This window comes from Salmo trutta, chromosome 8, assembly GCF_901001165.1.
Source record: "Salmo trutta chromosome 8, fSalTru1.1, whole genome shotgun sequence".
NCBI lineage: Eukaryota > Metazoa > Chordata > Actinopteri > Salmoniformes > Salmonidae > Salmo > Salmo trutta.
This window is the reverse complement of record NC_042964.1, coordinates 10,386,467-10,402,194: the sequence shown is the minus strand read 5'-3', so window position 1 is coordinate 10,402,194 and position 15,728 is coordinate 10,386,467. Positions and strand designations below refer to the sequence as shown.

Sequence of the window (15,728 nt, the reverse complement as noted above, 5' to 3'; positions counted from 1 at the left end):
AAACATGGCCTGATTTGCCAGGGGATGCAAGGGAGGGGGATTGGAGAGGCGGCCACATAGAGTGTGACCCCCAGCCATGATTATCCATTATCCATGACCCTGTAGGCCAATTATCACGATAAGGGACAGAGAGGAGGGCCAGGTGGGTTGTTATCAGACTGCTTCTCTAACACCTGCACCTTCACTGTAAGGTGTGTGGTGCCTGTTCGCATGCATGATGAGATCAAATCTGTTGTTATCTAGCCTAGCAATGAAGGGAGGGGAGATGTCGAGTGGAAGAGCGATTGATCCTAATAGTGAAGGAGGTGAGAAATGAATCTCTCTCTCTCTTTCACCTCTCTCTCCATCTAATTAATCTCCCTCCCCATCTTCCTCTGTCTATCATGTGATCTCTCTATCTTCCTCTTTCTATCGTTTCATCTCTCTAACTTCCTCTTTCTATCTCTTCAGCTCCCTCTCTCTTCATCTCTCTCTCCCTCTCCTGGTGGATTTAGTTGATTTGGACCACGTCACCCAGCATGCAACAGCAGCGTTGCCCTGGGAGACCCCATCATTCTGCTAAGGGAGTATGAACCCAGACAGCATCAATGTGCTATTGCTCCTCTCATTACACCTCCCATAACAAGCCTATATTTAACCTGTCTCTCTGTCAGCCTATTGGGTTGAATGAGCTGCCATATCACCATGCAAGTTGAATACTAAGAGACGAGGGGTGCATCTCATTGCTGTTAAGTGGCTTCCATTCCTTGTGTTTTCATCTCCATGATCACTGATCTGGCATAGCCTAAAATGGCCAGGCACATATGTTGAAAGCCTATTAAACCCTTTCACTTGTTTGTGTTAAAAGTATACATGGAAAGGAAGCCATGGATGAGTATTGACACACCCAAGAAGATGAGTTGTATACCATCTTACCAAGCCATTAGGGTAGTGAAAAATGGTACGACATGGGGACAGGTAAGGAATCTTCTGTGGCACCATACAGGGCTCGTGGGCAGGGTGGCACAATGCAAGGCTGGTGGGCTGGGTGGCACCATGCAGGGCTGGTGGGCAGGGTGGCACCATGCAGGGCTGGTGAGCTGGGTGGCACCATGCAGGGCTGGTGGGCAGGGTAGCAGGATGCAGGACTGGTGGACAGGGTAGCACCATGCAGGGCTGGTGGGCAGGGTAGCAGGATGCAGGACTGGTGGGCAGGGTAGCACCATGCAGGGCTGGTGGGCAGGGTAGCAGGATGCAGGGCTGCTGGGCAGGGTGGCACCATGCAGGACTAGTGGGCAGGGTGGCAGGATGCAGGGCTGGTGGGCAGGGTGGCAGGATGCAGGGCTGCTGGGCAGGGTAGCAGGATGCAGGACTGATGGGCAGGGTGGCACCATGCAGGACTGGTGGGCAGGGTGGCAGGATGCAGGGCTGGTGGGCAGGGTAGCAGGATGCAGGACTGGTGGGCAGGGTGGCAGGATGCAGGGCTGGTGGGCAGGGTGGCACCATGCAGGACTGGTGGGCAGGGTGCCACCATGCAGGACTGGTGGGCAGGGTAGCAGGATGCAGGACTGTTGGGCAGGGTGGCACCATGCAGGACTGGTGGGCAGGGTGGCAGGATGCAGGACTGGTGGGCAGGGTGGCACCATGCAGGACTGGTGGGCAGGGTAGCAGGATGCAGGACTGGTGGGCAGGGTAGCAGGATGCAGGGCTGGTGGGCAGGGTGGTAGGATGCAGGACTGGTGGGCAGGGTGGCAGGATGCAGGGCTGGTGGGCAGGATGCAGGGCTGGTGGGCAGGTTGGTACCATGCAGGACTGGTGGGCAGGGTGGCACCATACAGGACTGGTGGGCAGGGTGCCCTGGTGCCATAAGTCAAGGGGAGAGATACTCCATGGGCGTCGTGCCACCCTCCTTAAATTATCGTCACTTTTAGTTCCACCACCAGCACCTTTTTCTGTCTTTTAGTATGTGACACACTGTCTCTCCCTCTATCTCTCCCTCTCTCACTCTTTCTCTCTATTTCTCTCTCCCTCTCTCCATTTCTCTCTCCCTCTATTTCTCTCTCTCTCATCTGTTGTCATTTCTCTGCTTCAGTCCTCACACCTCATTCTGTATCTCTGAGCTACTGTTGGTCTATTTGTCTTCTCTCCTCCAGCTTTCCTCTTTCTCTACGTTGCTCTCTATTTTGGGTGAATAGTGTGAAGTAATGGGTCTGACAGAGACAGCAGAAGAAACTTCCAGACTGGGGAATCACTGAGGCGGGTACACTCAGTGCACTCCCAAAAATGTAATCTCCCTCTAAATTGTAAGGTCACAGTTAACCTTATGCTCCATTATACTGACTGGTACCCTTTCAGACTGGCCTTTCAGTCTATGTATTACCCTTGTGGAAAACTGGGCACATATTTTGTTCACTTTGGTGGTTTTTGGCAAAGAAACATAAGCAATATTGATGAATTGTAATTTCACCGGAGACTAGTTTTCCCTTACTATTGGGGTAGCTTTCGACAGACTTGGAAAGGGCGTTTTGAAAAACGTCCACTGATAGGCTATGTAACCACATGCATGTACACACGCTCACGCTCATTCCGTTTCAGCTCTAGTTAGGAAAATACGCTGATTATGTAGTCCTTTGAAGTTGATGTGCTTCAAAGCTCTACTTTATTAGGTCATTTCTGTTTAACATTTGAAGAGGTATTTGGTTCATTTCTGATTTAAACATGCAGCGAGCCGGAAAATGTGTAAAAATGAAATGAGAACACGTATGCGGAGGACACATGGATATTTGCGAACATGCTTTTCCAATCTTCAAAACGTGCCTCGGTAATGTTGTGACGTCATATCCTCAGTTCCTGAGTGTAGCTATCCTATGAAGTGTCTTCTCTGTCTGTGTGCACATTGCATATCCAGTAACACAGGGCATTTCACTGTCCTAACCAGTTGTCATTTAACCAAAGTTTATCATCAAAAATCAAACAAACATCGCTGACATAACTCTAGCTATTACGTTCATTTCATAAAGAATGCAGCTCATCGCAATGGGTGCAGAAATTAAGACAAGAGTCCTAATACATGTCATCCCCTCAACAGTTGGCTGCTTGGAATGAATTTGGCCCAGAAGATAGTCTGGGTATGAAAAGATCATTGAATTAAAGCTCTGACCGCCACTCAAGCATTAAATTGCCTTAGAAGATGATTTAATTTCATCGGAGCATTGGGTGAAAGGAAACTATTATACATGGCGATGTCAATACATGTCCAAACATGAAATGAACTCTACTGTAGTGTGGACTACTATCATAACTGATTTTATACAGCGTCACAATTATAGTACATGATGTCTTGTTAAGTGTTGCTCTCGATAAGGACCCAATAGATAAAACGTTTTATGACACATACAACATATGAATCTTTATACATATGTACCACTTATATGTGAATACAGTAAGTTGTATACCTATATTTAAGCAATACGACACAGGGGGGTGTGGTATATATTGGTCATATACCACAAACCCCCGAGGTGCCTTATTGCTATTATAAGCTGGTTACCAACGTAATTAAAGCTGTAAAAATACATGTTTTGTCACACCCGTGGTATACGGTCTGATATTCAGGGCTCGAACCACCCAGTTTATAAGTGTGTGTGTGTGTGTGTGTGTGTGTGTGTGTGTGTGTGTGTGTGCTTATGAGCCTATACTCTACTTCATGCCCAAATATGTGTGTGCCTTGGATCGTGTGTGTGGATGGGACAAAGGGCGTGACATTAACAGAAGGGTCTTGAGAGAGCCACATTGCTCACCATATGTCACAACACATCTCATTGCAGAGTGGGCGGTGCTGTTAGGTGGTTAAACATCACCCTCCACATTGATACATCACTTACACGACCAAACTAACCTGGCTGGCCAACTCTGATTCACTTCCTCGCAAAACACGCCCATTGGGTTACAGGATATCACTTACAGTGTAGGGAAGAATCTCACCCCAATTCACATAGGGAATAATTGCCATTATGTCTGCAGGAACACAAGCATTTCGCTACACCCGCAATAACATCTGCTAAACATGTGTATGCGACCAATAAAATTAGATTTAACCCTAAATGGCATCAAATTCCATTTAGGGCTCTTGTCAAAAGTGCTGTATAGGGAACACGGTGTCATTTGGGATGCAGCCTATCAGTGGGTTACTGGATATAACTAAGGGAAGAAGGATATATTGGCATATAGGCTAAATCATGGGTATTCAAATGTTACCCTACGAGGTCTGGACTACTGCTGCTTTTCTCTTCTACCTGATAATGAATTGCTCCCACCTGATGTCCCAGGTCTAAATCAGTCCCTGATTAGAGGGGGAGAATTTAAATAAGCAGTGAAACTGGCTTCAAGGTCCAGATTTGAATTTGAGGGGCCTGTTATTGGAGCAGGGCTGCGTTTACATATGCAGCCCAATTCAAAAAATGCTTTCCACTAATTGTTCTTTTGACCAGTTAGATCAGCGTTTTTGCCAATAATTGGGCAAAAGATAATAATTGGGCTGTCTGTGTAAATGTACAGCAGATCTATGACTGAGTCTGAGCTAAGTAGAACAAGTTGAGTTTCCACAGGCTAATCCACTTCTTTCATCGTCTGAGGGAAAATAACCAGGAGAATTCCCTCAAACTACTGTACTGTGCCTCCCACTCAGAAACACAATGCAGCGGAAAATAGGCCATTCGCTTGTTGATCAAGAGATGTCTGTGTGTATGCCCTCTGCTGGAGAAAAATAATCCTCCTGAATCCTTCTCTTTTCCAGAGACAAAGACTTTTCCATGTGTTATCATGACATCTAGTGTTGGCTTGGCTGTAGTATGTTTTGTTCAAACCATCCCATTATTTCAAAGTGAGTCATGCCAGCAGCAATAGAGAGAATGAGGCTATTCATCATCTTATGACTCTTTCAGTATGCTGGTGGAGATGGCATGAATACAGGGCCTTCAGAAAGTATTCACTCCCCTTTCAGTATGCTGGTGGAGATGGCATGAATACAGGGCCTTCAGAAAGTATTCAACTCCCCTTTCAGTATGCTGGTGGAGATGGCATGAATACAGGGCCTTCAGAAAGTATTCACTCCCCTTGACTTTTACACATTTTGTTGGTGTTACAGCCTGAATTCAATTGCACATTATTTTGTCACTGGCCTACACACAATACCGCACAATGTGGAATATTGTTTTTAGAATTTTACACATTAATAAAAAAAATCCAAAGCTGAAATGTATTGAGTCAATAAGTATTCAATCCCTTAGTTATGGCAAGCCTATTTAAGTTCAGGAGTAAAAAAAATTGCTTAACAAGTCACAATAAGTTGCATGAACTCACTCTGTGTTCAATAATAGTGTTAAACATAATTTTTGATTGACTAACTAATCTCTGTACCCCACACATACAGATAATTGTAAGATCCCTCAGTCGAGCAGTGAATTTCAAACACAGATTCAACCACAAAGACCAGGGAGGTTTTCTAATGCCTTTCAAAGAAGGGCACCTATTGGTACAGTTGGTTGTATTTTATTTTAAAGCAGACATTGAATATCCCCTTGAGCATGGTGAAGTTATTAATTACACTGTGGGTGGTGTATCAACACAACCAGTCACTGTAAAGATACATGCATCCATCTTAACTCAGTTGCTGGAGAGGAAGGAATCCGCTCAGCAGTGGTGTAAAGTACTTAAGTAAAACTCAATTTTTAGGGTATCTGTACTTTACTTTACTATTCATATTTTGGAAAACTTTTACTTTTACTTCACTACATTCCTAAGGAAAATTCTGGACTTTTTACTCCAAACATTTTCCCTGACACCCAAAAGCACTCGTTACATTTTTAAAGCAAAGCATATTCCAAAACATGCATCCTGTTTTGCACCATGTACTAAAGTCATATTGCAAAAAATGTGGCAAAGCAATTAACTTTTAGTCCTCAATACAAAGTGTTATGTTTGGGGCAAATCCAATCCAACACAATCCAACAATCTCCATATTTTCAATCATAGTGCTGGCTGCATCATGTTATGGGTATGCTTGTAATCGTTAAGTACTGGGGAGTTTTTCAGGATAAAAAAATTACGGAATGGAGAGTATTTTTTGTAGATCGTTGACAAAAAATGACAATTAGATTTTTATCCCACTTTGTAACACAACAAAATGTGAATATTTGATGAAGGCACTGTATATTGCTGCGTATGTGGAATGCTTGTAGCACATACACATATAGATACATATAGATATTGGCACTTAAAAAAAGTAGACATTTGTGCACTCAATGACAGACAGACAGACAGACAGACAGACAGACAGACAGACAGACAGACAGACAGGCAGGCACTCGCACACACAGCAGGTTTCTCCTTAGTCATAGTGGGGCCTGCACTTACCTTGTCTGTTGACATGTTAACAGTGACAGTTTTCTGTCGTTCTCTCAGCATGCGTTGAAATACTTTTCTTTGTTCCCATGAATGATGTATGTCTGTCTACTCTAGGGGGCAGTGCCCTCAATGGAGTCTACATTTGTAAATTTACATTTTAGACATTTAGCAGAAGTTCTTATCCAGAGTGACTTACAGTACTGAGGGCAGTAACTTCACATTACGTATAGTGATTTCACATGATGCATTCCAACACCAGCACACGTAAAACGAATCAACTAAACAGCCCTGTTCATTTGACTTAAATGAACACCCAATAGTAGTTGGGAATTCACCAGTGTGGGAGTCTGTGAGCAGAGAAGGTGAAAGTGTGTAGATTGGAAAGGGAAATGATAGAGATATGCCTACAAAGCTATTGGGTCGTTCCACCAATAGGTGTCTTTTGAGTAGCGTAACTTGGTGAAAAATCTTTTTTATTTGATTTCACCTAATTTGAACATTCGGTCATGAATTGCACATGTTCAAATGAATAAAAAACTAAATTGCCCATCTCAAGAGGTAAAACAAATAGAAAAGACTATAGTAAGTGCCTATTAAGCGCCAAATAAAGTAACAGGATTGACTGTAACACGGTTGACTGTAACAGGGTTGACCGTAACAGGGTTGACCGTAACACGGTTGACCGTAACACGGTTGACCGTAACGGGGTTGACCGTAACGGGGTTGACCGTAACGGGGTTGACCGTAACACGGTTGACCGTAACACGGTTGACCGTAACAGGGTTGATGACTTCATCTCAAGTCACCCATAAATCCCCTTGTGACAGGGGGAAAATAGGCTTGTTGTGTGCAACAGGGAGGGGCAATTGAATGCAAGCTTCACAAAAACATTTAAATTGTTAAATTGTCTTGGGTAACAGGGTTGAAATGTTAGGCTCAATCCACTCAGTTTTCCACCACAAACACTAGAAAATGGGCAAAAAGAGTAGAACCAGCTCGACTGCTTTTACACTACGATTTGGCTATTGGATGTTCAATGTTTCTTAAAAAAAGAATATTAGTTTAACCATATTAAAATGAGAATTCAGTTCACATAACAGGGTTGAGGTTAACATGAGGGAAAGGGTCTTTTGACCTTAAAATGATTAACTAAACACATTAAATAAAGAATAGTCTTCTGAAAGGAGTTTGTCAAAGCAATAAAACAATTGGGGCTTTACAATGATGCTTAAAACGTGGGGTTAAATGGGTTAACATTTTCCTAGAAGCCACTTTAGCAAGTATTTATTCATATAGAAAATTATATTTATTTAATTTTCCATGCGGTCTATATTAAAAGGCACTTCATTTAATATAACAGGCTTTTAACATTCTATAGTTGTGCACAAGGTCTACTTCAAATATCGAAGGGAGGCACTCATTTCATGGAACGACCCTATTAATGAAATGAGTAGGGTGGAATAGAATGAAAAGAACAGTCAAAAGGACAAAAGGGGGGAAATAATAGACAGAAAGAAAAAAAAAAGGAAGGAAATAAGAGGGGAAATATAAGAAAATGATATCATGAAATTAAAAAGGAAAATCCTAGTGTGGTCTCAGAGGCAGAATAAATAGCGCAGATGATAAGATAGAGTATTGTATAACCAAAGAGGGTTGATTAAAAAAAATGGCAAAGATGACAAAGAGAGATAGCAATCACTTGTTAAAAAAAGGGCTGGTGTAAAAATAAATGTGATTGGATTGATTGACTCGAATGCATTACGGCGAAAACATTTATAAGGGACACATTGAACAGAAGACTGTTGATACAATCAGCAGAAAAATATAGATATAGTCATAAAAATGCAAAGAACCACTTACTGAGGTTACAGTCTATCCTGATACAATCTGGTGGGAGAGAGAGCGAGATGGTGAGATCAAATCAAAAAAAGAGAGAGGAGTGAAAGAAGAAGAAAAGAGAGAGAGAAAGAGAGAGATAACATTTTACATCCTTCAAGGTACATTCTGCAGACAACCAAGCGTTTTGCTAGGGGCCACCATCCGGGGACAGAGCTACGAGTCAGGATCACCCTTTCCCACACCTCCATCATCATCCCCTCACCATCCACCCTTCAAAACCCACCCAGTCCCAATGCACTACAGAAGGCAAGCCATTCACTCAATCCTTGATACAATAAAGCTCTCTCTCTCTCTGTCTATATATATATATATATATATATATATATATCACTGTCGGCCCACTTGATGGCAAGGGGACAATGCCCATTCAATAGGTTGAGGATGATAAATGTACATTATACATTAATCAGGTTCTTGATACCTTGTGATGGACTACCCTTTAGATAAAATAATAAATACATCAAGGTTGTCAACGCTACATGTAGGATGTGTGCGATTGAACATAGAAAACAAAGGGTATATCTCACAGATAATAAGCATCATTCTTATATTTGTCTTTGATAGAACTGTAGTACATGTGATATGGTCCATTCACCATCATGTGTCACAAGCATGTCATTTCAAGCTGCATATACAGCCAATCTAATTTCATTTGTGAAATGCTTACTTACAATGCAGTTCGAGAAATAGAGCTAATAAAATATTTACTAAATAAACTAAAGTAAAAAATAAATATTTCAATCAATCAAAAAGTATCACAATAAATGTACATAACAATAACAAGGCTATATCTAGGGGGTACCGGTACCGAGTCAATGTGCTGGAGTACAGGTTAGTCAAGGTCATTTAGTGAGTCAGGGAAAGCATGTCATTATTACTATTCCCTCTCGTAGCTTTTATCAGAAATGGCTTAACCATGTGCAAACAATAGCTCCATGGCTTTGTGGTTGTGGGTTAGAAACAGCTTGCCTTTTGTAGCCCCTTGGGTATGGAAACCAACAGCAGCAATATTAGGAAAGGGTGATCTGCACACCCCAGCCACAATAAGCCAAGCGCACACTTCTACATCTGGATGTACTAAGAGCTAGGCTAGAATACGCTCTCAACATTTTTTTTCACTCATCTTTATTCTACACAGCTTCCTCTGAAACGCATGTCCTCCGATAGAGCATTGTAAAATGGCTGAGCTCTGTCACTGAGGTAGTGGTCTCTTATTCCCTCTGGTGGCGACAGGCTGTGTGTGCGTGTGGCTGAGGCTGAGGAGTGGTCTCGAGCTGTCAACCGCTACAGAATAGATGACTCAAACAGCCAGGAACCAGGCTCACTGTTGTAGGGGGGAGGATTGCGACTGCAGATATGAATGTGATTATTCATTCCTCAAAGACAAAATTGTCCACAGCTTGTGAGAGTGAGGTGTACTGTATGTTAACTAATGTGATTTCATGGAGTTTGGACTAAAAAGTCCAAAAATAAAGCAAGTATTAGAGCATTGTTGTAATTTAAGCAGCTGTGTCTTAGTCACAGAACACAGAATGATTGATTTAAAGCCATCTAATTGTAGATTGATAATCTGATCATGCAGTGTCATCATCCCTGATCACAAATCGACAGTATCAGTGCAAAGTGTGTCCCTGTACACCGTTTCATATTGATCAACTAACTCATCTTTAATTAGGCCTTAATGGTAAGCAATAACACATATCTCCAAGATCATCCTCTGATTCTATAATGATTCCACCCCCAATTAATTTCCTCCAGATGAGCTATGAATAGAAACGTTGATGTGGATTTGACACCTCTGGGCAATGTGGGATTTTGGATACGTTAGGGAGACAGCTAACAGGAGGAGGTAAACCAATATCTGGTTCATTTGGACACATTAGCACTATGGATTAGCATTTAGCTTCATTAGCTATGTGTTTAGGGGGGGCGATTGTTCTGGGCCAAGGCGGGTGTGGGTATGTGTGGGTGCTGAGGCTCGCAGGGCTGAGCAGCATTGCCGTCACAGGACCTCCGACTGCGTGTGCGTGCGTGCATGTGTGTGTTTGTGGATTTGTGGGTGTAGCTGTGTGTAGCTGTGGGACAACACTGAGCTCTGAGCCGGTCTCTCTGACTGTTTGATCCAAGGGCCGCAGACATACAGGCCATTGAAGGGATGAAAAGTTCCATCTTCTGAGCCTTGGCCAGGTGAGAGATGAGAGAGATGAAAGAGAGATGAGAGAGAGATGAGAGAGAGAGAGAGAGGAGAGAGAGAGAGAGAGAGAGAGAGAGAGATGATCGAGAGAGAGAGAGAGAGAGAGAGAGAGAGAGAGAGAGATGATTGAGAGAGAGAGAGAGAGAGAGAGAGAGAGAGATGATCGAGAGAGAGAGAGAGAGAGAGAGAGAGAGAGATGATCGAGAGCCAGAGAGAGAGAGATGATCGAGAGCCAGAGAGAGAGATGATCGAGAGCCAGAGAGAGAGATGATCGAGAGAGAGAGAGAGAGAGAGAGATGATCGAGAGCCAGAGAGAGAGAGATGATCGAGAGCCAGAGAAAGAGATGATCGAGAGCCAGAAAGAGAGATGATCGAGAGCCAGAGAGAGAGATGATCAAGAGCCAGAGCGAGAGGGTGGCAGTGAAATGAACAAAGAGTCAGAGAGAAAGTAGAGTGAAAGAGAGAGAGAGTGAAAGGGAGAGAGAAGGGTAAGCTAGAGATAGATGAATATGCTATGGCATTATTGGAGGAACCATCCTCTCCACCACCACCTCCTGTCACTAAGTTGGTGGCCCACACTCCTGTATCCCAGGGTGCACCTGGGCCCCGTTTCTCCCCGGCTCCTGCTCTCTCCCTTTAAAAGGGGCGGGCACCATCACTGCCTTAGGTCACAACAGTCTGCCAGGAGTCCAAACTATAGACAAATATTAAAGGGATACTTCTGGATGTTGGCAATGAAGCCATTTATCTACTTCCCCAGAGTCAGATGACTCATGGATACCATTTTTATGTCTGCAGTTTGAAGGAAGCTGCTAACTAGCTCTAGCGCAACTGCTAATTAGCGTTTGTGCAATGACTGGAAGTCTATGGTATCTGCTAGCATGCAGATACCCATAGACTTCCAGTCATTACACTCAGGCTAGTTAGCATTGGCTCACAAAACTATCTGTAATTTCCTTCATACTGGAAGCAGAGACATACAAATGGTATTGGCGAGTTCACCTGACTCTGGGGAGGAAGATAGTATCCCTTTAAGGCTTAGCGCTGTAGAATAATATGTTTCTGTTTCCTTATTCCATATCATCGTTTCCAGTCTTTCTTTTTTGTACTAATTTAGAAAGATGTTAGAGTATATATGGACAATAATGTCTCTGACTTTACCATTCTCTATAGCACCCTCTACTGGCAGACTGTCTGAACAACCAAACCCCTTTATGTTCCTTTAGCTAGAGATATCTCCATAGGGACCAGGGGAGAAACAGAGCAGAGAGGCTACAGGAGTAGATCTAACCAGGGAAGCAGAGACAGGAGGCAGGCTTGCAGTGACAGACAAAGGCTCAGGTTTACAGGGTGGACAAGGAGCTTGATGGAAGGGGTTAAGAGAAAACCAGAGGTTGTCATGGTGGGGTTGCCATGGGCTACCTAGGTTGACGGTCAGCTTGATCCTGCCACCGTCCAGCTCTAGCCGCAGGGTGTCGGCGGACTCTTTGGAGGTGGTGGCCATGAGGAGGCCGTAGGCCCTTTGGGACATGAACCGTAGCGCCACGTCCTCTGCCTCGGTGTGCATGGTGCCTGGGATGAGGATCTTCAGGTACATGCTGCCGTCGTAGCTCAGCACCGTCGCCTCTGTCAGGGGGCGGGTTATGGAGAGGAATGTAAGAAGCATGCACACATGAGCAGATGCAGATACAGACAGACAGGCACGTACATTATGGAGTGACACAGATCTGATATTGTAGTTTTCCCAACACACACATTGACACCCAGTGCAGAAAGGTCTTCCGAGGTTAGCAGCGTGTCTTTTCTTTGACTAGTGAGGAAGTGTAAGAACAACACTAAGGGCGGCAGGTAGCCTGGCGGTTAGGAGCGTTGGGCTGGTAACCAAAAGGTTGCTGGATCGAATCTCTGAGCTAAAAATCTGTCGTTCTGCCGCTGAACAAGGCAGTTAACCCACTGTTCCCCGGTTGCTGATGATGTAGATGTTGATTAAGGCTGCCCCCCTGCACCTCTCTGATTCAGAGGGGTTAAATGAGGAAGACACATTTCAGTTGAATGCATTCAGTTGTACAACTGACTAGGTATCCCCCCTTTCCCTCTAATACAACTAACAGAAGATATGATGTAGATAACATCATAGACATGAACAGCAAACCCATGCAGCTGACTTCACGTAGATCCCTTCTGAAGAGATGATTGACAGGTTGCCTAAGGAGATCTCTCTGTATGTGGGTGAACACATGTTGCTGTGGGCTAGGCTGATTCACCATGACTGGGTACTTCCCTTTTATTTTGGATGCATATGGTTTGGTGCACAAACTAAATTAGCTAAATTACTAAATGATACTACTGGTCAAGCCACTGAAATCCATTTTAACACAAAGCATATCGCCTTTTGGCAAACAACTATTTGCTGTTGAATAAAACGTCCGACTCAAAAGGTTAGTTTCCAATCTCACTGTATTATTGAAGATCAAGTCCCACTACTTAAACACTAATATTGAGTTAGACCACCCTGGTCAGACAAGTGTCAACAAAGCACAATATTGTGTAACTCTTTTTCATACACTTGCAGTATAAGATAAACACACTAGAGGGCAGTGAAGCACCACAACAAAAAAACCACAGCTCATCAGAAACAAACATTATACCTCACTGGTACAAACTGACCGTTCTTTCGATGATGTTCAGTCCTTCACTGCCTTGATTTCAATCCAGACTCTTGTTACCATTGATAAGCCTACAACACAGCATCCCTGAGTTGTGCATTCATTTCTAGCGGTGGAAAAAGTAGCCAACTGTCAGACTTGAGGAAAAGTAAAGATACCTTAATAGAAAATGACTCACGTAAAAGTGAAAGTCACCCAGTAAAATACTACTAAAAGTCTAAAAGTATTTGGTTTTAAATATACTTAAATATCATAAGTAAATGTAAATGATATAAATAATTTCAATTCCTTATATTAAGCAGAACAGATTATTTAATTGAATTGACTTACAGCCAGGGGCACACTCCAACATTCAGACATCATTTAGAAACAAAGCATTTGTGTTTAGTGAGTCTGCCAGACCAGAGGCAGGAGGCATGACCATGTGTTCTCTTGATAAGTGTGTAATTGGACCATTTTCCTTCCTGCTAAGAATTAGAAATGTAATGAGTACTTTTGGATGTCAGGGAAAATGTACGGAGTAAAAATAACATTATTTTCTTTAGGAATGTAGTGAAGTAAAAGTACAACTTTTCAAAACTATAATGAGTAAAGTTAAGATAGTACTTCAGTGTATTTTTACGTCACAACGCTGCATTTCACCTGGGTCTCGAAGGAGATGTTACATGCTTTACTTTAGTGCTACGACACAGCCAACAGCCTACAGCTAATTAGAATGGATCAGACATATGTAGTCGCTAGCTGGTTGTGTCACCCACGCACAGACAGACAGAGAGAGCAGCCTCGCACCACCTGGATATACGCGACAAGCCCAGATGGTGACAGTAAGCATGGTCGCTCTACCGAGCTCCACAAGCCTCCCCCAGCCTCCCACCAGTTCAGTCAGCTCGCTCCCCATCCCTGCCAAGCCAACGCAGGACCAAATGCCACCCATCCCCAAGTGCATAGCTCCTTTTAGCACACTGCAGCTGGTGGATGCTTTAGAGTGGCATCAGGGTAAGTCAATATAGCCTCATCATCTAAGCGTATTATGACTAGGGTTAGCTCGCTTGTAAGCATGAAACCAAATGGTACTTAATCCCCATGGACCCCACTTCTGACATCGTCTCCCCAATGATCCCACCGCTGCCACCAAATGTCCCCAGTCTGTTTCATCACCACCTGTTCCCCACTGCCCCGTTCTTCCCCGTTTCCCAGCCACTCCTCACCGATTTCACAGTTGCTGCCCAGGTAGCCGGTGCCGGTGCAGTCGCAGATGTAGCGGTTCCATCCCTCTTTACACAGGCCTCCGTTCCCACAGGGGGTGCTGCTACACCTCTTCTGCAGCTCGCGGGTGCAGAAGCTGCTAACCCCCGGGGAGCTCTGGATCTCGGCCAGGCGGCGCACGTCGCGGCTCTTGCCGTCGATGAAGAGGTCGCGGACGCAGCCCACGTAGCCGTAGTTGAGCAGGGCGGTCCAGACCTCGGGGGGCAGCACCAGGTCAGAGCGGGTCTCGGGGAGACCCCCCAGGAACATGTCACTGTCCAGGTCTAGGATCTCACTGCCCTCGTTGGAGTTGAAGGGGATACTGCGGCTGTTCACTGAGATGGAGCCTGGGAGTGGAGGAGGAGGAGGTGGAGGAGGAGAGATAAGGGGGTATATACATGATGTCGTGTGTGTGTGTGTGTGTGTGTCTGTGTGTGTGTGTGTGTGTGTGTGTGTGTGTGTGTGTGTGTGTGCAATTGAAGCATCAGGCAAGGTAATGTGTGTTAGTGTGTTTACGTGTTGGTACTCTTGTGTGTTTGCCTGCAAGTGTTATTTATTGCATGCGACTTTATGTGTGTGTGTGTGACCATGTTTGAGTGTATGTGTTGAGTGCTTTTGTATGTTCTTGTGTGTTCGTGTTGAGGCTGTAATCGATTGGCTGGAGGGGAAATGACCCAGGAGTATGCAGCACGGTTGAGAGTGGATGAGACCTGGGCTCCTCTTGGCTGTGATTTACCACTCACTCTAAATTGTCAATGAAAACGCTCTAACAGGAAGGACAGGAGTGCGATCAGAGAGACTCCCTATAGGAGCATCCCAACATGGGGATTGGTTAGGAGGTATGAGGAGGCTTCCCACACACTCTCTCTCACACACGCGCACACACACACATGCAAGAACGCAGACATGTACGCACACACATGCACAAACACACAGACACACAAAAACATAAGTGCCTAAGTGCATCATGCACATCCCTCAGGGGACAGTACTAGGAGAGAAGACATGGATATGACAGCACCAAGAGAGAGGTGTGTAGAACAGCTTTAAGACAGGACAGAGAGAGGCAGGCCGAGAGGGCTGACAGGTGTGTAGAACAGCTTCTAGACAGGACTGAGAGAGAGGCAGGCCGAGAGGGCTGACAGGTGTGTAGAACAGCTTTAAGACAGGACTGAGAGAGAGGCAGGCCGAGAGGGCTGACAGGTGTGTAGAACAGCTTTAAGACAGGACAGAGCGAGGCAGGCAGAGAGGGCTGAGAGGTGTGTAGAACAGCTTTAAGACAGGACAGAGAGAGGCAGGCTGAGAGGGCTGAGAGGTGTGTAGAACAGCTTTAAGACAGG

At 44.5% G+C, this 15,728-nt stretch overlaps 1 protein-coding gene across 1 annotated transcript in view; it reads right to left on the bottom strand.

The window, feature by feature from the left end:
• Positions 1 to 15,728, bottom strand: part of LOC115199226 (neurexin-2-like) — an 840,225-nt gene that overhangs the window by 331,001 nt on the left and 493,496 nt on the right. Inside the window, exons 10-12 of the mRNA XM_029761850.1 lie at positions 14,352 to 14,735; positions 11,900 to 12,103; positions 8,245 to 8,271 (exon numbers count right to left, since the gene is read on the bottom strand). Of these exons, the coding sequence (XP_029617710.1) occupies positions 8,245 to 8,271; positions 11,900 to 12,103; positions 14,352 to 14,735 (615 nt within the window). The remainder of the gene's footprint in view (positions 1 to 8,244; positions 8,272 to 11,899; positions 12,104 to 14,351; positions 14,736 to 15,728) is intronic.